This window comes from Phoca vitulina, unplaced genomic scaffold (assembly GCF_004348235.1).
Source record: "Phoca vitulina isolate PV1807 unplaced genomic scaffold, GSC_HSeal_1.0 scaffold35, whole genome shotgun sequence".
Lineage (NCBI taxonomy): Eukaryota > Metazoa > Chordata > Mammalia > Carnivora > Phocidae > Phoca > Phoca vitulina.
In genome coordinates, this window is record NW_022589738.1 from 4,848,249 (window position 1) to 4,875,670 (window position 27,422).

At 42.1% G+C, this 27,422-nt stretch overlaps 1 protein-coding gene across 17 annotated transcripts in view; it reads right to left on the reverse strand.

The window, feature by feature from the left end:
- The window catches only part of DMD (dystrophin), a 2,446,616-nt gene that overhangs the window by 2,848 nt on the left and 2,416,346 nt on the right, over positions 1 to 27,422 (reverse strand). For 12 of the 17 annotated variants that reach the window (XM_032426633.1, XM_032426634.1, XM_032426635.1 and 9 more), the window contains one exon: positions 12,812 to 12,904. In XM_032426633.1, coding sequence (XP_032282524.1) covers positions 12,812 to 12,904 — 93 coding nt within the window. Of the gene's footprint in view, positions 1 to 4,404; positions 4,437 to 12,811; positions 12,905 to 27,422 lie in introns of all 17 variants that reach the window. The other 5 variants (XM_032426630.1, XM_032426641.1, XM_032426637.1 and 2 more) reach the window with 1 other exon arrangement.

Here is a 27,422-nt window from a genome sequence, read left to right on the forward strand (position 1 = left end):
GCGCACTCATCTTCCCAATGGAAGCCTCTAGCCGGAGGCTTCCACGGAGAAGCACAAGGTGCCCGTCGCAACAGGACTATTTCCTGATGGGATGGACCTTCCCCGCCTTGTCGTGGGAGATGACTTACTCTGCCCTTGGACTCGAATCTCAGTATCATCAGCCCCTCTCCCCAGACCTATCCCCACTGCCAGCGCCACCATGTATCGTCATCACCATTCTCATCACTGCCACCATGACCACGACACGGGATCTTCACTTCCGTGCTCTTTCAAGCCGCCGGCTCACGTTTAAGGCTACGGTGGAGGAGATTGTTTTCTCTCTGCTTTTACTTGAGTTGAAAAAACAAACTCTTGAATCGACCTTTTTGTATATTAACATTGGAATTTGGAAGCTGCCTCAGAAAAATCACTCTTCATTCTAAATGACTCCAGAGCCCAATTACAATATGACCTAAATGCACAGCATGGATTTGGGTATCTGGTGAATCCATTTTTGTTCTCCTCCTAAATGGGGGCAAACTATCTGAAGAGGCTTTTAATAATAATGTGACATGACCTAGCATTGATCCCCCAGCATGGAGCCCCAAAGCAGGGCCATGTCCCTGCTACTCTGTGGCAGAGTTCAGATCTAGGGGAAGATAATTTGAAACCTACTTTATGACTTGCCTTTTCCTATATGTCCCATCTTTTTATATGGCTAATTTTAATTCTTGGACATTACTAAATCATTCCCTGCTCTTGGAGTACTGCCCCTGGAACTAGAAATGCTTTACGAGGCTATTACTACCTTGCCATGTATCAACTTTACGGATTCTCATAATTGTTAAAATCCCTGTAAAAATTAAAGATAGACTAGGGCAGGAATTCTGTTCTAGTATTTACTTCAAGAGCCATACCGTTTTTCAGTACATGAGAGAGAGGGTGTGAAGAGGATTCAGAGGCAGGCACTTATCCAGTGATGGCATCAGATCAAGTTAAGACTAAAAGTTTCACACCCTTCGGCCATTTACACGAAGGTGATCACGTTTGTAAATCTTGTTGAGCTTTATCAGCGCAAAGAGTTTCAGTGAGAACTAGTTAGGTTTTAAAAAATCACGTGGGATTTTGGTTGAGATGGCAAAGACAAAAACCTGAACAAAGCAGCTGTTCTACTCCTAGAGTGGGCCGGGAGCGTGGCAGCCCTCAGTGAAGAATTGAAATCGTCTTTGGCTTTTCTAAACCATAGAAACCACCGGAGGACCCAGTAGGTTCTTTGCTGCTCCTTAGAGCACCATATTCTACCTGATGCCCCCAGGCTTCCTCTGTATCTGTTTTGGACGGCCCAGCAACCCTGGGAGATCTACCCAATTATTCGTGCGTAACTGGAAACGAGTGGACGACCTGCAAATTTTTAATGACTTGCTGTCTTAGTAGCGATTAATGAAGCCAGTACAAACAAAACCCAAGACCCTGACAACCTGATACCTGAATAGAATTCACACTATTTCTCATCACCCACATCTAGCTATAGTGGAGTCTACCAGGGAGGTAGAGAATGTATTACAAGACCTAAACCGAACAGGGAAGAACTCATTTTTCCCATTGGCTTATTGATGATAATCATAAAAAGTACCTATTTAAACCTGTGTGCTAGGGAATGTGGAATGCAGTTCACAAGTAAATGCATTTGTAGATCACATAGCCAAGCGGTGCTTCTACTCCTTGAAATGGTGTTACTACCCAGAAGGAAAATTCTTGAGACTCTCCAGAGGCATCATTTCTAGGGGTATCTGCTATTTAAAAAGTGACTAGGTAAAAGAAAGGTTGATTATTCTTAATACACCCCACACCCTCCCACAAAAGGTGAGGTGGCCTTTCACCTGTCTGGACAGTTTTAAATGTTCACAAATGACCTCAGGCTCTCCCTGTGCTAGAAAAAAGAAGAACCTTCAGAGTCCCCTCACCACATCTATAGTATGCCTTTGGTTACTTTATTCACAAATACCTGTTTCACCAGAATAATGATGGCAATGTTTTTCATGGAGGTTTGCATTAGAGCCCAGGAAAAAAAATTCTCTCTCTTTGACAAAATACTGCCCCAAAGAATCATAACTCAATCCACTGGAGGCCTAAAACTGCAGTGTGATATGGACACAGAAAACAGATTTGTATCCTGGTTCTGTGATCCATGTGTGTGAGGCAGAACATTAGTGAGGTCATTAATTTTACCTGACAGATTTTTCTGAAGCCCAAAATTAAAATCTCATACTATGACTGTGACAGGCACCGAGAAGCAGGCCGGACTGTAGGCGTCGGCAGTCGGTTTCAGGCCCAAATCAGCATAAAAATGCGTCCATAGAAAGTATTAGTTTAATCCATTCTTAAGCGAGGATTGTTGAGCACAAAGGCGCCATGCACTGAACATTAGGGCAGTGCTATGTTTTTCCAAGTTGGCGCGAACTGCAACACGTTTAGTCTCCCAGGCCACCGCCGCCTGAGGGACTTGTTTTCCGCAGTGATTGGAATGGAGACTTTCTGGCTGAGACCCAAGACCTCAAATAGCAATCTGGCACTCTATTTTTGTTTTTTTTGTTTTTTTTTTTTAAAGTACAGTTCCCAAATAAATGGTTAGCATTCACTTGGCCACAGCAAAGCTGGAGTAGTGCAGTGAAATTTGTGTTTCTCTTCTCTATAATTTAATCTTTGAAAAACTATCTGATCTACTGTACCTTTGAGGTAATTTTTGTAACCAAAAAAAATCACTTTGATTCTCGAGTTTTCTGGAAACGTAGCTGGACTGTAATATGGCTCAGGTAATAAAGTTTCTGACGGCCTCTGTGACTTGAATGATACACGGGTGGGCCTTTTCTAAAATTTGTGCATGAGAGAAACCTGTTTGGGGTGGTCACAATTAAGGTGCGGCTTTTTATAAGACGGCAAGAGAAACTGTAAGGGGCACTTACCATAAGAATGAACCCAAGAAGCCTCACATAAGAAGTGCGTGAGCCAGGCAAACCGTCAGGAGCATTCACTGCTTCACCAATTCAGGTTTCCTGTGTTTTTCCTCCCAGCCTACCCCTCCCCCATCCCCAGGACCCCAGTGTCCCAAGCCTTGGAAGACAGCACTGGTGCAGACACACTAAAGGATCATTAAAGTCATTACACTCGCATGGCCTGGTGTTGGCAGACTTCCGGTATGACTCCTTATGTTCAAATGAATCCAACACTACTCTCGTCTAGCCTGTTGCTAAGGATCTAGAATCTTTTCATGTCAGCACTCCCTCCCCGTCCAACCCGTCTCCCAGGATAGTAGATGTTACGGCCACCCATGGAAGAGCTTTCCTTCTCCCATCCTTCACGCTAAACTCCTGGTAAGGACAAGCTGGTTTCCCTCGGGCTGTCACTCAACACTCTGTCATCTACTAGTCCTTTGATGAGGTAACTGAACGTTCAGACGCTCTTTCTGATAAAAGTACGCAGCAGCTTTCCCTAAAAAACCTCACACCACATTCAGTGATAATACTGCACCCTCCCCCCTTTTATCCCATAAATAGGCACTTAAAAACACCCTCAGGACTCCAACATTCAATTTTTATCCCTGACTTGTTATGTTCTATCCGGGTTTCCAAAGGCCAAGCAAGAACAGAGCGCTTTTCTAAAGGGCTAGCTGACGTGATGCGAGCCTTTTGGACACCATTTTCTCAGGTGGCAATTCAGCAGAAGAGTGTGGCTCTGGACCCTGACTGCCTGGATTCAAATTCTGGCTCTGTCACCTTGAACACACTGCTTACTCTCTCACTGACTCAGTTTCCCTGTTTGTAAAATGGGGTTAATAAGAGTACCTACCTCATAGGCTTGGCATGAAGATTACCTCATGAAAAAGATGGCAAGTGCTTACAACCGTGCTTGGCACAGTAAGTGCTCAAAAAAAAAAATGTTAGCTGGAGTGGGAAAGGAGTGTAGGAATGAGGAAAAAAGAAAATAACAAAATGAAGTCATTCCAGAAGAATAAAAAAGCCCAGGGCACTGGCAGAAAAATGCTAGGGTCCTGAAAGTACACAGAAACTTGAGGACTCCTCAGTTCTGTTCGAGGCTAAATTTACATTGAGGGTTTTGTTTGCGTTACAAATGGCAACAGATGATGAACTGCACGCTAACGACCTAGGGACTACCAAGGGTTGCCATTTTATAGAGATTCCTGCTCCCCCAACCCCTGGTCCTGTCGTCATGGTGATGACAATGGCAATGAACATTTGAAGAATGTTCCTCATGAGCTGCAAGTGGAGAGGTGACTACCATCCTGACATGATGACACATGTAGTACATACATGCGCGTGCACACACACAATTCTTACACAAACGCCAAACACAGAAAGCGCGATGAGACACACAGAAGCCGTGGCTGTGAGCCTGAGTCTCACTAACCTCTCTCATTGGCTTCCCAGGGGTATTTCTTCCTTTAATAATGGAGAGAGGAAGAGGCAGAGATATCAGAAAGGAAAAAAAATGCATAAATATACAGTTTCATACCAATTTTGCTGCTTTTACCAAACAAAGGTTGAGATGACAATTCATTTATTCCCTTCTGGAAAAAAACAACAACAACAACAACCAGAAACAAACAAACAAAAAAACCCGAAGGACACATCCAGTCAAATAACCTTTACATACACTTAAAATCAGTATAAAACAGGTAACATGATCCAGGAGACATAACTTACAGAATCCATAGAGTTCATGTGTTCAACTGGATGAAAGCTGGTACAGCGGAGGAATCTGACAAATTGAGCATTGTTTTTCAAGGACAACTTCAGAACCTCAAGCTTAATGTCCAAAAATCTCAATCTCTTCACTCTCAACTTGACAATACACCGAAACATAAACGGGAACGGATGTGTGTGCCAAAAGTCTGCACCCCAAATACAAGGCGAAATGCCACAGAGGCGGGACTCCACCCCCTTGGGAGAACTCCTTCTATCTGGTAGAAGCTGAGCATGCCCAGGATGAGACTGGGGGCATTTGAGAAAATAGGAAAAAAAAAGGGAGGAAGGAGATGAGTCCCACTAAGGGGCAAGCCACAGAGACAGATCCAGGAATGAACCCTCAACTTCCTTCTCATAATTCAACAGATACCAGGAACCTTGAGAGTTGATGGCTAAAGACCCACCGGCTTTGTTTATTTTAGAGAATCCTCCGACTGTATGTGTTTGTTTATTTTTGAAAAGCAGGTTCTGGTCAAGTTTTCTATGGTGATATTTATAATTGGACAGAACACTAGGGACCTCTGACCATACCTAGCATGTCTGGGGCTTGCAATTTCCTCTCATCACCAGGGCCTTCAAGTGAAATACTGGTTTTCAGACTCTGACTTGAGCAGATAAAAATAGAGCTGTGGGAGACCCTGTACAGCATCTCCTGACCCCCCTACCCAGAGCCCCCCATGCTCAGCGGCTGCAAGGACTAAAGCACCCTGGAACAATGCGAGGACTACCCGTCCAGACCAAAGAAGTATGGCCCTACTATTCCAAAAGAAATCTTTCACAACTCAAGTTCAGGGTCTAAAACTTCTAGGATACATTGAAAGGTTTTCTAAGTAGGACTCTCTCTCCCTCCCTCCCTCTTTTCCTTCCTTCCGAATTTTCCCAAGTGAGTCAGAGATTTTTTAGAAGTATAAAAACTGCGGGGGCACCTGGGGGCTCAATTGGTTGAGCGTCTGACGCTTGGTTTTGGCTCAGGTCGTGATCTCAGGGTCTCGGGATCAAGTTCCGCGTTGGGCTCTGTGCGCAGCATGGAGTCTGCTTGGGATTCTCTCTCCCCTCTCCCTCTGCCCACCCCCCTACTCTCTCTCTCTCTCTGAAATAAATCTTTTTTTAAAAAGTATAAAAACTGCATGCTTGATCATATAAGCATGGTCAAGATATTCATGATGTTCCTCAAACCAGGGGAAAGAGAGAAAAAGGGGTACTGGTTCCTCAGTTGTGGGTGTTGCCCGTGGTAGGCCCATACCAGATGAAAGGAAAAAGGGGAGGGAGGAGAACATTAGTTCATTCTTAATAGCTCAGATGAATCCCAGCATGAATTACTCATCCATTCCTTTCCACTCCTTTATCAAGTCCTTTTTTCATCTTTGTTATTTTGTGGTTACACTGTCTCATAGAATTCATTACCTTCCCCTACAAGACTGTGAGGTCCTTGAGGCCAGGGCCCATATACCGCTTACCCATCCTCTGTATCCCCAAAACTTCTGTACCTCGATATTATGGGAAGCTGATGAATGCTGGTTGAATTGAATTAGTCAGGTAGCCACTAGACCATGGTCAAGAGTCCTTTGGTGTTTGCGGCAACTTGGCCTTGCCTGTTATCCTTTAAGTTGCATGCCAGGTAACTTGTTCTGGCTTACACTTTGGTCTATTTTTAAAACTTAAGAGCTTCAGGAAGGAGTGTTGTTAGAAAGCAGTATGATTTAGTTTCAGAATGTAATTAGTGGTTCCCTGAGTGATAAAGGTTACATGTCTTTATTCTACACCAAGCCGTATTCTGAGCTCAGTATCCACTGGCCACTGCCAAACATGCAGCAAATGACTTGGGTTTTGTTTCGGGTACTTCTTCAGAAGCCATGTTTCACGTACAGTGGGCCTTCCAGAGCTACGTTAATTCTGATCTCTTTCAAAATCCGCCGTCATCACTTGGGTTCCGATGAGCTCACTACCACAGTACCAAAGGAAGTTCTGCTTTTTGTTTAAAGAATGTTAAATAATATTTTCTATTGTAGCGGACTAGTTTCTACACTGACAAAACAGAGGCTATTTTGGTTGCGCCACTTAAAAACATTCTTTACCAGTAAAAGAAGCTTCAAGTGCCAGTTAAGTTTTATTTCATGAATACATTCTTTGGAAATGAGTCTCCTTCGACCTTCACTTAGGGTGTCCATCTGGCAATGTGGGTATGTTGTCAGGAAATGAATCAAGAGAAGAAGGAAATAGGCTGGGGGAACCCTGTGTCTGAATAAAGGGTGTGGTCAGGTCTGGAGAAGTCAAGTTCCCTCAGGCAGTAGGAACTTGAGATGATTCATTATTCAGGGTTAGAATCTCAGGACATGACTGTTTTGGGGGCGGGGGCGGGTAGCTGTAGTTTCTTAATCTTTGTTCACTAACTGAAAAAGTTAAGGAAGAATGAGTCCCTTTTTAGGATTTCTATGTTATCACAAGTGAAAGAAGATTCTAATGGCTATACTTTGAAGACTGAAACATGTATGATGTCTGGTGAACACGGACATAAATACACAAGTCCATTCAAAAAGCACAGTTTTGTTGAGCTGAAAGTTGATCGGCACCGAGAAGTGTGTGACCGTATGGACGGAACAAGGTAGAATGAACAATGATAGCGTAAAGCAGGGGTCAGCAAACTTTCTGAGTAAAGGGCCAGACAGTGAACAGTTTAGGCTTCACAAGCCACACTCTCCCTATAGCAACTGTTCAACGTTACCACAACTACTCCCTCGTTGGAGTGAGAAAGCAACCATCGGCAATGTGTAAATGAATGGGTGTGGCTATGTTCTAACAAGACTTAAAAACAGGTACTGGGCCAGATTTGGCTCCTGGACCACAGTTTGTTGGCCCCTGGTGTAAAGGAATAACAGCTCAAAATTGATGGAAGCAGAGAGGAAACAGAGCGGTGCCCGAAAGGGGACACGTGGTCTTGTCTTGATGCAGTTCTTCCATAAAAGAACCACAGACAAGACTTGCATTTTAGAACATGGCACATTTTGCACTGCTGTTGGGTGGCTAATTCAGAGGCGGTTAACAGAATGTCTGTGGGCTTTATGGAGGGGGGGTCGTATGAGAGAGGATGGCATGGATGTTGGGGAGAAAAATAATATGGCACAGGTCACTAGGTAAGATGCTGTACAGACAACAGAAATAGAAACAGAATAGCACCGTTCGCTGTGTTTTGAATTGTCCTGTTGCACTAAGAGCTTATCTTGGATCCCAGTGTTCACTAATTAGTATACAGTGGCCCCTGACTTTTAGAGAAGCCAATACCGTACCACTGACTATGGAAGCGTTTCTTTCGTAAATGCACATACAGATGAAAATACCTTTGTCAGAATGCAAAACTACCAGAGACCTAGGGACAAGTCACTTAAAATTGTTTATTTTAAAAATACGTTTATTACACATTCTACCCATGTACTGTTCCTATAGAATAAGGGTGGAGATTTAGAAAGTGCCTTATAGTAGAAAATGATTTTTATTACAGCGGAATTCAACTTCTACGTATATTTACAGACAGAGGGACACATTACTGGTAGATAAATAGATTAGAAATTGGCTAATGTTCTGTGTTTAATATACAGTGAGTCACTGAAATCCCTCAAGTGGCTGCAAATAACTCTGTCTAGAGATTAACCAGGAAAGGTATCAGCATAGAGCTAAAGACACGCACATTCATACCTTGAACGCCCCACAATTTATAGGGGCTATTATGCAGGACAGTGTTGGCTAGCAGTTTTTCACTAGAGGGAGAAGCACGCAACCCCTTTATTAATTTGCATAACAGTTTAGCAAGGCCAGCGAGATAAGATCAGGGGTTTAATTTAACTTGCTGAATGGCCATGAGTAAGGCGCTTCAGGCTTCCAGGGACTTGGAGTGAAAATGCAAGGGGAAGTTTAGCCGATACCTTAAGACTTGAGCCTGAAGTCAAGACTGTGGCAAAGGGTAACAAAAAAGTTGTACATTTAAAATGCAAAACTTCCCTATTTATACGCTTTACATGTGTGAAAAGCGTAATATTTTATTTAAAAAGTCTTTTCCCCTGTGGGCAATTATCTAGCAGAGTTAAGTAAACCATGAGGTGGTATTTAATAGCACATTTCCACTAAGTGTCAGACCTCTGGCTCTGACATCTGTTTTGAGTTACTCAAACAGCTGCCCGAAACAGCTGTAGCAACTGTGAACTTCATTCTTTCTAACACAGCAGTGGGAACATGGGCGGCAGACTTAGATTAAAAGCACCATGTCCTCTGAGATATTAGGAAGGTCTTGGCAGAAACAACGTCCATGGTGGAAGTTTTAAAAAAATGTAATTTTTTAAAAAAGATGTGCACCTGGGCAAGGAAAACCAAGATCAGTCAGATCCGTATTTTTTTAAACCACTGGATCTGAAAATCAACTAAGTGGGTTGCAACCAGCATTTTATTTTTAAATAAATAAAACAGAGAAACAGTGTGAATTAATTGTAGAGAGGAAGTGTTGGTTCACGAATCTTTTGTTTCTGATCTTTGTATGTGTATGTGACTAGACACATACATGTGTGGCGTATATACATGGTGGGTATATACATATGTGTGTGTATACACACACACACACACACAATGTATTTTATATCCTTAATCCAGTTTGAGATGTAAAATGTTTCTCCTGGCATGGACAATGGTCAAAAGGCCAAAAGCCACAGTTTGGGTCCTCGGAAATGCTAAAAGGACCTTTCAGGGCCCTTCCTTTTTGGATGGCCTGTAAGCCTAAGATGTTTAAGACTCAACATTTTCTGCTTAATACCAACCTAACATACCTCCCGATTGGTAAGATGCTCCCACTAAACCCTACCATATGTATATTTTTCATTCAATTTTTACAATGATGAGACTTTTTATCCATTTGAATTTGAGGAGAAAAGGGTGATCTAGAATTGTGATTGTGATTTAGAATTAAGAAATACATATTAGGTCTTAATCCCCTTTGAGGTCACAGAGCTCCTAAAACCTTTGGAATTTCCTGTGAAGAGAGGCAGCAAGGTATCTTTTGTAATGTTAATGAGGCAAGTCTTGGAAAAGGCGTAGGTACACTTAGGAGCTGGGTGCCAGGGGAGCCAACTCTGGGTTTAGAGGGTTGGAACTTTGAGCCCTACCCCCCTGACCTCAGGGGATGGAAAGGGGGGCTGGAGACTGAGGGTAGTCACCAATGGCCAATGATTTAATCGATCACACCCATGTCAATGAGGCCTCCCGAAAAACCCAAAAGGACTGGGCAGGGAGAGCTTCCAGGTTGGTGAAGACGTGGATGTGCTGGGAGGGCAGCACAGCTGGAGGGAGCATGGCAGGCAGCTCCGCACGCTTCCCCCCTTACCTCGCCCTACGTGTCTCTTCTATCTGGCTGTTCCTGAGTTCTATCCTTTCAGAGTACAGGGTGATCTGCTAAGGAAGACATTTCTGAGTTCTGTGAGCTGCTGTAGCAAAGTAATTGAACTGAAGAAGGGGGCCGTTGGAACCTTTAAGTCTTTAGCATGGGGGTCAGGAGCCCAGGCAATAAACTGGTCTTGCAACTGGTCTCTGAAGTGAAGTGGGGGCGGTCTTGGGGGACTGAGCCCTCAAGCTGTGGACTCTGATACTCTCTCCGGGTAGATGGTGTCTGAAATGAGTTGGATCCTAGGACACCCAGGTGGTGTCGGAATTGCTTGGTGCTGTGGGAAGAACTCCCACACATTGGAATTGGGTGCAGAATAGTAAAGGCCCAATTTTAAGGCCTAATTTGTCAGGAAGTAGTTTAAACAAAAAAAAGAAAAAAAAGTGTCAAGGTAATAGCATCAGAGAAAGAATAGCCAGATCCTGATTGTTTTCCTCAGGAAAATAAATTGTCTCAGGCCACCAGCCTACTATTGAAGAAGTAGGAACTCAGTTAATGGAATTGGTCAGACAAAGCCTCCTTATCCCCTATTTGAGAACTCAAATTAGCACTCACGGGAAGGTATGCTTCCGTAAGTGTGGATTTAGCAAATACTATCCAGGTGGCCTGAAGTTCCCCAAGTTTCCATATAAGTAAATCAACATCACACAAATGAATTTAACATCAGAGATGCTAACTGCCAAGCATATCAGCAGTCTCTTTCTCCTCTTCTAGGTGGCTTCTTCCATACCCATGTGGTATCCAGCTTCAGGGACTAAAAGGGGGGTACAGGGGGAGGGTGCAAAGACCTTCCCCCTAAAGATAATGAGGATGGGTCACGAGCAGAGTCACGAGCCGTGCTGTAGCTTCTTATGCGCTATACTCTAGTTGTTCAGATGGGAAAGAAAAGAAAAGCCCAGGGTGTCAACATGGCAACCACTAACTTCTCACAGAGCAGGTACACAAGCTTGTAGTTGAAGGCACTGGGACGAGGTATCCATCTGTGACCTTCAAGGGATAGGTTGGGACCACTGGAACTATGTGCTACGTGGGGGCCCAAAGTTCTAGCTGTGTCATCTTGAAGAAGACCCTTGCTGTGCCTAAGGTGAACCCCTCCTATTTAGGTCAAAGGGTGCTTCTGAGAGTCACTCATGTCCTAGCCCTGTCCAGCACAGCAACAATACTATACTGTAGTGGGAACTTTGGAAGTCTACATTCTCAGTCGACCGAAGCTCCTTGAAGGCAAGGAATCGGGCCCTCCTTGTTTGCATCCCTAAGCCTCCACTAGTACATAGTAGGTGCTCGTAGAAGCTGACAGGAGAAAGGGGAGAGCATTTGATATCTGTCCAACCAGCACGTGGTCTTCTCCTGAACCATGGCATCCGGGTAGAGAAGACAGCCGAGAGAGTCGTGATGGAGACTGAGGGTGGCAGGTGGGGGACGTGGGGGTGGAGGGAAGACAGAGAAGGTTCTTAGGTATTAAAATCAACACATCAGAGGCACTCAGCAGTGAAAACATGGCTGGTGCAGACATTTAAAATTAGCTTCCCTTGATGGTTCCTTAGCAACGCTCTAGGAGAACGGTACTGTTTTTAATGTGCACCACACAGTGTTCGCTCGTACATCAAGCAGCTCGGAAACGGCCATTGTTAGCTGACATGGAACAGAAAGATAGGAAAAACCCATGACTCCTGACAGCCTCTTCATTGCTCTTATGGAGAGGAACAAACAGCCAGACTCTCGGCTGCCCTTCCCTCTGGGGCTGCCCATGAGGGGTGCCAATCACTGACCACAAAGACTTGTGTTCTCCCCTTTGGCTTGTCTAGGTTTTCCCTCCATTTGCTTATAGGCGGCTGCTGCCATTCTTTTTATTCACTCAAGGGAGGTGGGTTAGTGACTCTGTTTTATGTCAGAGCAATAAACTAACATAAATATTCCAAAATGCTAACAATGGGAGCGAAACCTCCTTGGATGAACTAAGACATCTGAAGCTCATACTGGCTAGTGGGGTAAAATGCTGCTTTTATATGAGGGGAAAAATACTGGCAAAGGGATGGTGGGAAATAAGGGCATTCATATTATTAATGTCTTTCTTTGCAAAGACCGTATTCCATCTATGGCAGTGAAACCAACAACAACAGACTAGTATATAAAGATTTAATTGTACCTGTATTTAAATAATGGGGTAAGATACAATTTTTAAATATCAAGGGCATCAGAAGTCCAAGTCCCCACCACCACTGTATACTAGCCATGTTCTAGATTTCACCGTATCGTGTGGTAAGTGTGTGTCCCAGGGAAAGGTGCCATCAGGGCATGAAGTTCTTTGTCTCTCGAAGTCACAGCGTCATTGCTCTTAAGTAAAACCGATCTCATAATTAACTCTTCAGACTAATGCGCAAAGGGAGTAAAGGTATAAGTTAATATTCTTACTTCTAGAGGCATCTGAATTCTATAGGTATCTGAATTCAACCAGAATCCCAAACCAGTCAATTTGGTCATCCAAAACAGAACTGAGCCCTGAAAAATACTCGCTTCCCACAACGATCCCCAAGTGGCACTCTGTCAGCACGTGCTCATTTAAACATGGAATATACACAGGCTAGTTGGGTGTGGAAAGGGGAGGCCTAATTCCAGTAGGCGTGAGTTACTTGCACGTCGTGGAGCTTACCTCTGGAACTAGGGAAGGAGTTGTTGAGTTGTTCCATCACTTCCTCTAACCCTGTGCTTGTGTCCTGGGGAGGACTGAGCAGGTCTTCCTCGCCTTAATGAAAGCAAGCACAAACAATGGCACGTTACGCTTAAGGAAAACAGAGAGAAACTAGAGAAAAAGCCCACGATCACATTTAAAAAGTCATTATAAATTCATTTCCACTTGCTTGGAAATAGCACAAATAAAATTAAGCCGTCAAGGCTGAATGATTAGGGAATGACTCCTTCACGGGAAGAAGAATTCCGTGCAGGGGTTGATCTATGCCCTTGTCTTTGAAGAAAACGGTGTCTCTCTTTAGAAGTTAAGATAAAGTCGACGTAAGTTTCTTATGCCCCGTTAGTAGATGTGAACCGTTTTTTCTTTGTAATTAAAAAAACCGATTAGACACTTGCAGTGTGTCTCGTCAACACAAAAGGAAGTGAGTATGTGACATTTTGCCCTCACTTGATGAAGGTAAGGAAGGAGTGGCGACACAGAGGTGTTTTCCCCACTCTTTCCTTTGACATTTAACCACAAATACAAACAAAACTCAAGTACCTTTGAAGTCTAATGGGATAGGTAAATATTAAGTTTCAAAGGACTGTGGATATGGGGGATTCTGTGGAGGAAGATTCCTTTCCTCTTTGTTACATGGGACGACTTTATCATCATCATGTTTTTGGAGGCTTATAAAGGGGAAACTTTTTTCTTCATGATTGAGAATCTCTTTATGTGAAGGTAGAAGGAGGTTTTGGACAAAAAGGAATTCAGGGAGGGATGGTCCTCCTCTGGGCATGGGAGTCCACTTGTAGATTCTGTTGATCTGTGTGTCTCTACGGGTGAAGGATGTGTTACAGACACACCTCAAACAGCATTTGCAGGAAGGGACAAATTTCTTCATTGGAAACAAAATTACTTTGAACTCTGAAGGTCTCTAGAAACTAATTTTTTATAATATTAACTTCCAGCTCTATTTGTTCAGTACATTGTCACTTCCGTCGAAAACAAGACCTTGCTTTGGCAAATCAACAGTAATGAAAATGCTTAAGGACAACCTCAGGTTCACGTCTGACTTGGAAATGACTGGGCAGCCAGTGATTTAATGACTTAAGTATGCTTGTCATTTCCTTTCGTCGGTGCCACTTGGATTTTCATCTGTGATTATAGTCCTGCATTTATTAATAAGTTTTCATCTTTGTTTTTTAAAGTGTAAGCTAAAGGAATCCTTGACACGATGTTCACCACTAAGACAAAAATCATATCCTAGGTGGAGAGAAGGCTGAATGTCATCATTACAGTGGAGGGCTTACGGACCTAGGATAGACAGAAAACCTCTCCTTCTTTGAGGCTCACGGTAACATACCACAGAAAACCTCTTTCAAATACTAAGGACAAGAAATAAGTGCTGAAAAGTTAAGATCACAAGACAGAAAAAGAAGTTGCGGTATCTACCTACCAATACACACACACACACACACACACACGACTTGCTTATATTTATGCCTCTAGAAATGAAAACATGAAATAGAGCATCTTTAGTTTCTTTCTTCCTGTGAGTTTAAACCACTGTTATCTGGTGAGGTTGGAATGAATGAAATATTGCCAGGAGGAACAGAATCCTGACAACTGCAGGGATCATTATAGCTCCTTGTTCCATTACGGATGCAAATTTTGCCAAGTTGTGGAACATGAGGCATTTTTAATGGCAGTAAGTCTGCTTTAGCAATAGTATGCCTTATAGAATAAATCAGAACCAACAGAGACATTCATGAGCAACCATATTAAAATTTCTGACAGTTTAATTACATCATACTGGAGCTCTAGGAACTGAATTGTAGTGTGTTAAGATTCAAACACGGTTCAGTGACGGGACTGGCATTCCTCTACCTGAATTATTTCAAGGATCAAACCTGAAAGCATAAACCTAATGATATCAACCAAGTTCATCTTTACAGACAATCTATCATCTGTAAGTATCAGATATAAGTGTCCACGTGCAAATATAAAACTGGCTTGCTTTGGGGCGCCTGGGTGGCTCAGTCGTTAAGCATTGGCCTTCGTCTCAGGTCATGATCCCAGCGTCCTGGGATCGAGCCCCGCATCGGGCTGGCTCCCTGCTCTGCGGGAAGCCTGCTTCTCCCTCTCCCACTCCCCCTGCTTGTGTTTCCTCTCTCGCTGTGTCTCTGTCAAATAAATAAAATCTTAAAAAAACAAAACAAAACAACTGGCTTGCTTTAATGGAAAACTTCCATGACGGCAATGAAAGTATCCATTCAAACATTTTCTGAGTGCAGATTCCATCCTACATAGTACATACACGAGTCAAGCATAATCTTGTTTTTTTCTTTTCTCAAGATTTTCTAAGTAAAAAGTCCTTTGGGTTTAACTAATCTTTTAAGATTCAAAATCAGAGTTATCACATGTATGCATGAGTAGAGGTGAATCAACACTGAAAAATGCTTAATGGCTAATATTTTCTGTGTCAATTATGCTGGAGAAGTTGAAACTGCTAAAAGACACCTGACATTCAAGTAACACCACTGGACTCTATGACACCGAGCCGGATTTTTAAATGTCTTAAAAAAGTAGCCATACAAATTAAAAAAAACGGTAAGATCAGTTGAGTTATACAAATATTTATCAGGCGGCCACTGTGTACCAGGCACTGTTCTGAGTGCTGGGGATATAGCAATAAACAACCAAAAAGCCCCATATCCATGGAACTCACAGTCTTATGGAGGTACATGGTCTAAACAAATAAGTAAGTTACATAGGTATGTCAGACGATGATAAACCTTCAGAAGAGATGATGAGTGAGGAACCTTCGGAACAGGGAGTCTTGGAAGCCTTCACTGATGAGGCACAATTGGGTCACGAGGCCCATGAGGTCCACGAGGGTGTGACCCATGTATACATAGGAGAGAACAGCAAATGCAAAGACTTGAGAGGGGAGTGTGACTGGCTTGCTCAAACTCCAAGAAGGTTAGTGTTGACAAAACAGAGTGGCCAAGTATTGGGGAGAGTATGCATCGCTCGTGCAGGAATTTGGACCAGGTCATGTGACCTGCTTTGGCCAATGGAACATTAGCAGATAGAGGGAGCACTCTGTACTGTCCTTAGGTGGTCTGACTTGTCCTCTTGTGCTTAGGTGCTAAAAGGAGCACATTGCCCAGACAGCCTGCTGATCCAAGAAGGATGACGTAGGCGCAAGAGACCTAACCCAACCCATAACCTGGAGTCAAGCCTAGATGAGCTGCAGCAGAACTCCAGCCAACCAAGAGATGCGTAAATGAGAAATATGTAACTGGAGAATTTCGTAATTATTTTGTCACATGGCAACAGGTGACTGATACATTGTTGGAAGATGTCAAACCAGAAAGAAACCAATACTTATGGGTTTTCTAATCATATACTGATGTGTAGTTACAACAGGCAACCCAGAAATGTATTTAACTCTAATAATACCTGTGCCCACAAGTTCAACCCCCACCCCGAAAAAAAAAAAACCTATTTATTTAACAAGAAAATATTCAGTCCCAACTGTACACACTAGGAATTTGGCCAGCCCTTATTCCTACTTCACCGATTCACTGCCTGCTCGAACAGCATATTGCTAATGGTCAAGGGATTTCATACTTAATTAATGACAGTACTTTAACGTTAATCCTTCAATTAGATTCTCCTCCAAGGTGGTGGCCACAAACATGCCCCACAGCAATCCTTTTTGAATCATTAGCCATAGCCTCCACAGCTTGTCTGAAGTTGGTCCAATGAAATGACTGAAACATTTAAAAACATGAATAAGACAGGATCAAGGTAAAAGAGTACCCTGATGTAGCGTAACATGAGATGCTGCTCAGTGAAGAAAAAAGAAGTGAGATGACACCATTTCATCTGAGAAAAAAAGAAATGGAATGGTTTGCTGTGGGCAAGATATTCTTTAAAGTCTTCTGAAACTCACCATGGTTTTAGGCTTACTTGAAGCGATGATAGCCTATCTGACTCAATTCCCGTTCCGAGACTGAAATGATAACGGTTCTACTTGCTTAAAAAGTGACTTCAGGGGCGCCTGGGTGGCTCAGTCGGTTAGGTGTCTGACTCTTGATTTCACTTCGGGTCATGATCTCAGGGTCGTGAGATCGAGCCCCGTGTCGGGCTCTGTGCTGGGCATAGAGCCTGCTTGAGATTCTCTCTCTCTCTCTGCTCCCCACCCCCGATCACGTGCTGTCTCTCTCTCTCTTAAAAAAAAAAAAAACAGACTTGAGCCAGAACCAATGTAGCTTATGCTAAAAAGACCCCCAAATCCTTATTCTTGTGATTTTGCTGACACCTAAGCAAACTACTCTCTCTTTATGAAATAGGAGCTATGTATTAAAAAAAAATTATTTTCTCTGAAAAGGGGGACTGTAATATAAGCAACTATGCCCATTATTTTTCTTTGGATTACTAATCTAAATCATATTGTTTTGAATTAGTTTCCAAAATGATGTATGATTACCTTATTACTTCTATTTTTCCTGCCCTTCTCCGGCTTTTCAAAAGAAAAATAATGTATCCAGTATTTGATATGTGGCTTTAATCACTTTTAAAAATTATGCTTCAGGGCAGCTGGTCTCAATTTTACATAAAATTGCTTTGTATAAGTTTTTAAATATATTTTGGTACCCAATGATGATGCTGATGTTTGGCTGGCCAGTGTTGAAGGATGGTGAAAGATACTGAAATTAGTAGCCAATATTCTTTTAAATTTATTTTTATTGACATACAACATTCTATTAGTTTTAGGTGTGCAACATAATGATTTGAAATATGCACATATTGCAAACTGATGACTACAATAAGTATAGTTAACATTCACCACCAAAATAGCTGTGTATTTCTTTCTGGTGATGAGAACTTTTAAGATTTACTTGCTTAGCCACTTTGAAATATACAATACAGTATTGTTAACTATAGTCTCCATGCTGTACGTTACCTCCCCGAAATTACTTACAAATGGAAGTTTCTACCTTTTGACCACCTTCACCCATTTTGCCCACCCCCTGCCTACGGCCATCACTAATCTGGTTCTCTGTATCTATGAGTTTCCTTTTTTTTTTTTTTTTTAAGAGTTCACATATAAGTGAGATCATGTATTTATTGTTCTCTAACTTAGCATCATGCCCTCAAGGTCCATCCGTGTTGTCACAAATGGCAGGATTTTATTCTCTTTGATGGCTTAATATTTCATTGAATATATATATCACATTTTCTTTATCCATTTCTGTCACTGGGCACTAAGGTTGATGCCATGTCTTGGCTATTATAAGTAATGCTGCAGTGAACATGGGGGTGAAGATATCTTTTTGAGATAGTGGTAATGCTTCCCTCAGATAAGTACCAGAACTGGAATTGCTGGATCATGTGGTACTTTAACTTTTAATGTTTTGAGGAGCCTCCATACTGTTTTCCATAGTGGCTGCACCAATTTCTATTCCTTCAATAATGCCCAAGAGTCCCCTTTTCTCCACATCCTCACCAACCCCTTTTATCTCTTGTCATTTTTATAATAGCCATTCTAACAGGCGTGAGGTGAAATCTCATTGTGGTTTTGATTTGTATTTCCCTGATGATTTAGTGATGTTGAGTGCTTTTTCATGTACCTCTTGGCCATCTGTTTGAGATCAGGAAGCATGTGCCTTTTGGACATAAACACTGTAAAATGTCTATTCAGCTCTTCTCTTTTAAAATCAGATTTTTTTTTCCTATTGAGTTATAGGAGTTCTTCAAGTATTTTGGGTAATACTCTCTTACCACAGGATTTGCAAATGTTTTCAGTTTAATGGAGTCCTACTTGTTTATTTTTGTGTGTGTTTCCTTTGCTTTTGGTGTTAAATCTAAAAAGTCATTGCTGAAATGGATGGCAAGGAGTTTACCCCCTATGTTGTCTTCTAAGAATTTTACAGTTTCAGGTCATACGTTCAAGTCTTTAATCCATCTTGAGTTTTGTGTATGGTATAAGATAGTGGTGGTGTTTCATTCTTTTGCATGTGGATAGCCAGTTTTCCCAACAATAATCATTGAAAAGACTATCCTTTCCCCACTTTATATTCTTGGCTCCTCTGTTGTAAATAAATTGATTATATATGCATGGGTTTATTTCTGGGCTTTTTACTCTGTTCCATTGATGTTTCTGTTTGTTTTTAATGTCAATACCACATTTTTTGGACTAGTCTGGCTTTGTAATATAGTTTGAGATCAGGAAGCATGATGCCTCCAGCTTTGTTCTTCTTTCTCAAGATTGCTTTGGCTATTGGGGGTCTTCTTTGGTTCCAGACCCATTTTAGGAATGTTTGTTCTCTTTCTGTGAAAAATACCATTGGAATTTTGATAGGGATTGCATTAACTCTGTAGATTGCTTCGGGTGGGATGGGCATTTTAACAGTATTCTTCTAATCCATGAGCACAAAATATCTTTGCATTTTTTTGCATCTTCTTCAAATTCTTTTATCAATGTCTGATAGTTTTCACCGTACAGGTCTTTCACTATCTTAATTTAATGTATTCCCAGGTATTTTATTTCTTTTTGATGTAAATGGGATGGTTGTTTTAATTTCTCTTTCTGATAGTTCGTTATTAGAGTAAAGAAACAACAGATTTCTGTATATTGATTTTGTATCCTGCAACTTTACTGAATTCATTTATTCTAACAGTTTTTTGGTGGAGTCTACAGGGTTTTCTGTATATAAAACACTTCATCTGTAAATTGAGAGAATCTTTCTTCCTTATGATTTGGAAGCCTTGTATTTCTTTTTGTTATGGGATTGTTTTGGCTAGGATTTCCAATACTACGTTGAATCAAAGTGGTTGAGAGTGGGCATGCTTGTCTTGTTCCCGATTTTGGAAGAACAGCTTTCGGTTTTTCACTGTCGAATACGATGTTAGCTGTGGACATGTTATATACGGCCTCTATGATGTTGATGTATGTTCCCTCTGTGCCCACTTTCTAATAGTTTTTATCATGGATGAATACTGAATTTTGTCAAATGCTTTTTCTTCCTCTACTGAGATGATTATATATGATTTTCATCCTCTATTGTGTTGATGTGGTATGTCATATTGATTTGCAGATGTTGTCCATTAACTTTGGACTCTTTCTAGTTCCTTGAGCTGAGAGTTGGAGACTTTCCTTGTGTCTTGATGTAGGTATTTATTGCGATGAACTCCCTCTTTGAACTGCTTTTGCTGGGTTCCATAACTTTTGGTTATGTTGTTTCCACTTTCATTTGTCTCAAGGTATTTTTTTATTTCTCTCTTTTTGATCCACTGGTTGTTCAGGAGGATATTGTTTAATCACCCATTTGCGGATTTTCCTATTTTCTTGTAACGGATTTCTAGTTTCAGACCATTGTGGTCAGAAAAGATGCTTGATTTCAATTTTTTCAAACTTACTAAGATTTGTTTGATGGCCTCTAACATATGATCTTTCCCTGGAGAAATGTCCCAGTTGTGCTTTAGAATGTGTTCTCTGTTTTTGGATAGAATGTTTATATAATCTGTTAAATCTTTCTGGTCTAATGTGTCATTTAAGTCCAGTGTTTTTCTACTGATTTTCTGTCTATATGATCTACCCATTAATGAAAAGTGGGATATTGAAGTCCCCTACTATTATTGTATTACTGTTAATTTCTCCCTTTAGATCTGTTAATATTTGCTTTCTATATTTTGGTGCTCCCCATGTTGGGTGCATAAATATGTACAAATGTCATATCCTCTTGTTGGACTGACCCCATATCATTATGTAGCGCCTTTTGTTGTTTCTTACTACAGTCTTTGTTGTAAAGTCTATTGTGTCTGATGTAAGTATAGCCACCCCAGCTTTTAGTTTCATTTCCATGGAATATCTTTCTCTATCCCTTTACTCTCAGTCTGCATGTGTGCTTACATGTAAAGTGAGTCTCTCAGAGGCAGCATATAGATGTGTGTTCTTAAAGTGTTTTTGAGTATAGGTTAAGACACACAATATCCCATTAGTTTCAGGTGTACAACATAGTCGCCGATCTTCTCTATACCTTATGTGCTGCTCATCGCAAGTGTGGCTACCATCTGTCATCACACAGTGCTATTCTATCATTGACTTTGTTCCCTGTGCTGTGCCTTTTATTCCCGTGACTTACTCATCCCATCACTGGAAGCCTGTTACTTCCTGTTACCCCACCCCTCTCCCCTCTGGCAACCATCAGTTTGTTCTCTGTATTGATAAATCCGACTCTGCTTTTTTGTTTGTTCATTTATTGTGTTTTTAAGATTTCACATAGGAGTGAAATCATCAGGTATTGGTCTTTCTCAGTCTGTCTTATTTCAGTTGGCATATGGCGCTGTAGGTCCTGGACAGGGCTTTTTTTTTTTTTTTTTTAACCCATTTAGTCACTCTAGGTCTTTTGATTGGAGACTATAATCTATTTTCATTTAAAGTAATTTTTCATAGGTATGCCTGTATTTTCAAAATTGTTTTCTGGCTATTCTGTATTTCCTTTGTTCCTTTTTTTTCTCTTGTTCTCTTCCTCCGTGGTTTGATGATTTTCTATAGTTGTATGCCATGACTTTTCTTTTTCTCTGTTGTGTCTACTACAAGTTGTTCTGTGGTCACCATGAGGCTTACGTAAAATCTATTTGTAACAGTCTATTGAAAGTTGATAACTAAGCTCTGAATGCATTCTAAAGCTCTACATTTTTACTCCCCTCTCAACATTTTATGTTTTGGATGTCACAACTGGTATCTTTTTATCTAGTGCATCCATTAACGAATTATTGTCATTTTTTACTACTTTTGTCTTTTAACCTTCCTACGAAATTTCTAAGTGGCTAATCTACCTCCATCACAACATTATTCCGAATGTAATGATATGGTTACCTTTACCAAGGAGATTTATATTTTCATATGTTTTCCTATTACTAACTAGTGCCCTTTCATTCAGCTTCAAGAAGCCCCTTTGGGGGTGTGTGGGTGGCACAGTCAGTTAAGTGTCTGACTCTTGGTTTCTGCTCAGATCATGATTTCAGGGTCGTGGGATCAAGCCCCGTGTCAGGCTGGGCCCTCAGCATGGAGTCTGCCCCAGACTCTCCCTCTGCCCAGGCCGCTTGCTCACTCTCTCTTTCTAAAATAAATAAATCCTAGAAGTCCCTTTAACTTCTCTTGTGAGACGGGCCTAGTGGTGCTGAACTCCTTCAGCTTGTCTGGAAAATGTTTTCTATCTTTCCTTCACTTCTGAAGGACAACTTTGCAAGACAGAGTATTTTGGGTGGCAGTTTTTTTCTTTCAACACTTCGAATATATCATCCCGCTCCATTCTGACCTGCAAAGTTTGTGCTCAAAAACCTGCTGCTGGTCTTATATGGGCTGCTTTGAGGATTCTCTCCCTTGTCTGTATCTTTTGAAAATTTAATTCTAATGAGTCCTGGTGTGGGTCTCTTTTAATTCTTATTTGGAATTCTCTGGGCTCCTGGATCTGGATGTCTGTTTCCTTCCTCAAGTTAGGAAAGTTTTCTCACCCTTTTGTTCTCTCTCTGCTCCTGTGAAATCCCTATAATGTGAATATTTGTCAGCTTGAGAGTATCCTAATAATTCTCTTAGGCCATTTTTGGCCTTTGTTCTTTTTGCTCTTCCAGTGGATGGATTCTGCTGTCCTGTCCTCGAAGCTTCTCATGCAGTCTGTTACTGAACCCCTCTCATGTAGTTCTCAGTTCAGTTGCTGTGTTCTTCTGCTTCATGGTTTCTATTGGGTACTTAACATTTTCTCTTTGTTGAAGTTCTCACCTTAATGGCACTGTTCTCCAGACCTCAACGAGCATCTTTATGACCATTGTTTGTTTTGAACTCTTTATCAGGTAAATCACTTCTCTCCATTTCACGAACTTTTTTTTTGTGATGAAAAATTTTATTTTTTTTGCTATTTTAATAATTTTTTTATTATGTTAGTCACCATACAGTACATCATTAGTTTTTGATGTAGTGTTCCATGATTCATTGTTTGCATGTAACACTCAGTGCTCCATGCATGTCTGTTTTGACGTTTTCTTTTCTTTGATTTGGAACATAGCCCATTTCATTTTCTTTGACACTGTGTTGGCCACCTCTCCCAGGCTTGGATTGGTTTACAATTCTTGTAGGAGATGAACCTTACCTTTCAACCCTGCCCTAGTTCTTGGTCGTCTCTCACACATTTGCAGTCGTCCCGGCAGCCTTCTTAGTGGCACCCAGTATTTGAGGGCATGCCAAGACCTGTCAGTGTCCCAAAGGGGAGGATCTCAGCCAGCAGCTTCTAAAGTAAAGTATGGAGCTATACTTTTTTCAGGGACAGACGAGGAGATGGGAGTTGGGAGTTTGTTCCCTCCTAGGTGACGGCCATTTACATTCTCTTGTTTGCTGCCATCCCACTGAACCTGTGAACACAAGCTCTGCTGGCCTCTAGAGCCCGATGATCAAGCTCTGTGTTTACTGGATGGCAGCCACGAAAACCACAGCATCAGATACGTGCACATTGTCCTTTCAAAGAGCTAGCACGTGACTTGCAGGGAGGCAGGAAGATCAGCCTCTGCAGAGTATTTCAGGTGGTCCCTAAATGTGTATCAAATTAGAAGCCTACACCTCAGGCTGAAGCTTTTACCAGGAACAAATAGGCCTCCTCCAAGGAAGAGTGGGCGCATTTCAGTGTGCTGCCTCTGAGCTCAGCCGTGGAGGGTTAGCCACAGGGAGTCCTTGTGAGTCCTTTAAGTACTGTCTCTTCGTTCACTATAACCTTGTTGGATCCCTTGGACTCATGCCCTGTTGAACTGAAAGCCCGATGTTTTGGGGGCTCACTCCTCAGGAAGAAGCTGAAAGTTGTGAGCTCCTTCCCGGTTATGTTATGGAGGGCTGGGGGTTACGGTGGCACTGTGTCTCAGCCTCTCCTACCTGTTTCATTGTGGGGTGTCCCCTCGCCACGTCTGCCTGATAGGGGTAGGCGTCACTGAGCTACTTTCTGAATTTCTTTCCGAGGCACTTGTTCTGTATGTAGCTGTAGATCTGGGGTGTCTGTCTGTGGGAGGAGGCAATTTCAGGACTCTGTTTTCTTGCCATCTTTAACCAGAACCTCTCCGGTAAACTTCTGAAGTGTGTGGATTGTTGCATGTGTACACAGGGATGTGTTGGGCTTGCTTAGTAAAACATTCCTTTCACAAGCACTGTACTGAATGTTTCTTGCATAGACAGGGCTCAAGTGCTAGGGAGAAGAAGGAAATGCTACTAACTACAAAACAGAACAGATTATGAGATCTAATGAGGATGAAATTCCCCGAAAAGAAAGGATGGTGTATTTTGGGCTAAAGGAAACACTGCCCATAGGTGAGCGCGACAGCACGCTGTGTGTGGATGAACACCGGCCCTGCCGATGGAGGGAGCCATCGCGTTCAGAGGCTGGAGAGGAAGGGGGAGTTCAGCTGATCATTGGCAGAAGCTGTGAAGTGTTTTGCTCTGTTTATGAGAAGAAACAGACTGACCTTGATGCTTGGTGGTAGCTGGGCTTGGCTAAAGAAGGTAGAGAAAGGGTGTATTTTGGGAGTGACGAATATATTTAGTACCTTGTTTGTGGTCATATCAGGGGTGTATGCATATGTCCAAAATTATACTTCAAGAAAGTAAGTTAAAAAAAGAGGTAGGTAAACGAAGAAAGGGTGGTAAAGGACTGTCTGTGTAGGTTGGAAAATTAGATGATGTTCTGGAAGCTGACCAGGATTTAAGACTGGGTTACTTTTTTATCCAACAGACACTCAGGAGAGGGGCCTGGCAATCTTGAGGAAAGCCTTGAGTGATGCCGTGAGAAGGGATACATCACTGCTGTGGTAATTGGGTGTAAAATATTTAACTTGAATCCAAGAGTGAGGGACATCCTACAGAGCAAGTTGCTCTGACCTCTTCTAAAATGTCAGTGTTATGAAAACTGTAGAGAGGCTGGGGAAGTGTTCTAGATCACGGGAGACTAAATGCAAAATGTGACCCTTCGCTGGATCCTGAATGGAAAAAAATAGAAAGCCGTAAAGAATGGGGCTATTTCAACTTAAATTACGTCTAGCAGTGTTGTATCAGTGTTAATTTCCTGAGTGCGATCATTCTTTTGTGGTTACGTAAGAGGGCATCTTTCACCTCAGAAGATACATATTGAAGTATTTAGGGTTGAAGCGTCATTATATATGGAATGTAATCATTAAATGGGTCAGTTAAACTCTGCACACACCTAATATGCACATAAAGTATAAACGTGGCAAACTGTTCAATTAACTCCAATTCTGCCACATTTTGAAATTATTCTAAAGCAGCCAGGGAATCTCTTAACGTTTTTAAGGAAAAGTGAGTGGGAAGAAGGGTACAGGTCATCAGGGGTAAGGAGTTGCTGGTAAAGCTCCTGTACACGTAGCTCACGAAAGCCAAACTTGGCAAGTTTGTCTTTTCCAATAGAATGTAAGCTTCATGACACTGTTCCAGTTAAAAAAAAATGCATAGCAACATACATATGGTACGTAGAGATGTACAGTGAGAAGTATCTCATGGTTTGAGGAAGCACTCCAACTCCTGAGGTAGTACCCACTCTTGCTTTTAAAAAAAAAGTCATTTTAGGGGCGCCTCAGTCGTTAAGCGTCTGCCTTCGGCTCAGGTCATGATCGCAGGGTCCTGGGATCAAGTCCTGCATCGGGCTCCCTCCTCAGGGGGAAGCCTGCTCTCCTTCTCCCCCCGCTTGTGTTCCCTCTCTTGCTGTGTCTCTGTCAAATAAAATCTTTAAAAGTCATTTTAAAGAACACAGTTCTCTGTCCACACTATGGTTCTGTAAATCCCAGCCTTATCACAGCTCAGACCTTCAAAGCACGAGGATACACACTGCACTCATTTAAATACCCGTGTGTGTCCTTCAGGAAGATCGCTTTTTTTTTTTTTTTTCACTTAAGTTGACTTACACAGTTGGAAAAAAGATCACCTTTAGATTTAGTCTTTTCTTTCAGAGAACAAATGTTGCCCATCCATTTTCTACTAGCCAGTTAGCCGAACTCACCCAAACAGAGCACTTCTGTCCTTATTTTCTGTTCTGCCATGTGCCGTCATTTGGGTGCTTTCTTGGGCCAGTGTTGACAGGCCTACATAATGACTGCTTCTAAGCACCCAGGGCTGTGAATCTCACTTGTTAAAATAGGCAATGCAGTTTCACATGCTTTGCTCGCTTCAAAGAAAGGTACAAAAACTCTGTTGTTTTTGGAGTTTACAGACTTTTAAGAGGCATACGTTTTTTTCCTATGCCAAACTCTCATTTTCAGTGCCAGCAGTGCAGTAGTTCTATTCAGATCTCACAGTGGGGAGAGAATCTGATGCGAACACTGCCCCCAGTCACTGAGCTGTGATAAAGCCGGGAAAGCCACTTCACCCACATTCTGTTCCTTCACAAAACAAAACAACTGAAGCCTGGCTTTCCTGCAAGGCTTGACTTCTCTGGAGGAACACAGGACTCTGCCCAGTGCCTGAGGTTCTTGAAGTTCATCATTCAGCCCCCTCATCCACCTTCCTCAGTGTCTTTCTCCATTCCTCAGAACCTCCCTACCATCTAATGAGCCCAACCAACCTGGTCTCCTCAAACCCACGAAAAGCCCCCTCTCAGTGGTCTCTCCATGAATGTCCAACTTTGAAATTTTCCTGACCATGGTCCCTTGATTCTTCCTTTTGGTCCATCACTTTACCTCTCTATACGCTACTCTCCTGGAACACCTTAAGTACAAAATGAATTTGTCAACACACCATGATATCAGAGCTTTGAGGTTGAGGAATCAAGGAGACCCAGGTCTCTCCCTTTCTGTGAGGTAAGATCTAGAGAGTCAAGTATAACCAGTTTAAGATCCAGGGAAAAGGAAACATAAAAGATGGGATTCCTCATGCTGGGCCTTAGGACAGGAGGAAGGGGGTGCCTAGGTGTCCGACTCTTGGTTTTGGCTCAGGTCGCATTCTCCTGGGTTGTGGGATCAAGCTCCATGCTCAACGGGGAGTCTGTCTCTGCCCCTCTCCCCATGTGTGTGCACTCTCTCTAAAAAATTTTTTTTTAAAGATTTTTTACTTATTTATTTGACAGAGCACAAGCAGGGGGAGAGGGAGAAACAGTCTCCCTGCTGAGCAACTTGATCCCAGGACCCTGAGATCATGACCTGAGCCACCCAGGCGCCCTTAAAATAAATAAGTCTTTAAAAAAAAGAGAGGAGGAGAAATGAGGGGGCTAAACCAAGTATTTGTGGCCTTCACAATGTCTGTCTAAGTCTAGCATGGCAGGAAAAGCCAAGAAGCAGATGGCTGGTGACATTCTATTATCATTTATGCCTCATGCCCTCCAGCTTTCTGAGAACCCAGTCCTTGACAAAGAACACTGTGGAAGAGTAACACTAGACCATTTCCTCGACAAACTCATCTTTCCCTTAAGTCCTCATTGTGACTAAGTCATGTTCCAAAAGTCTCTTAACTGATCTTGACATGATCCAACGAGCTGTCACTTTTCATTCCCATTGAGCCCTTTCCTGCATTGGACCTGTTGCCCACATCTGCCTT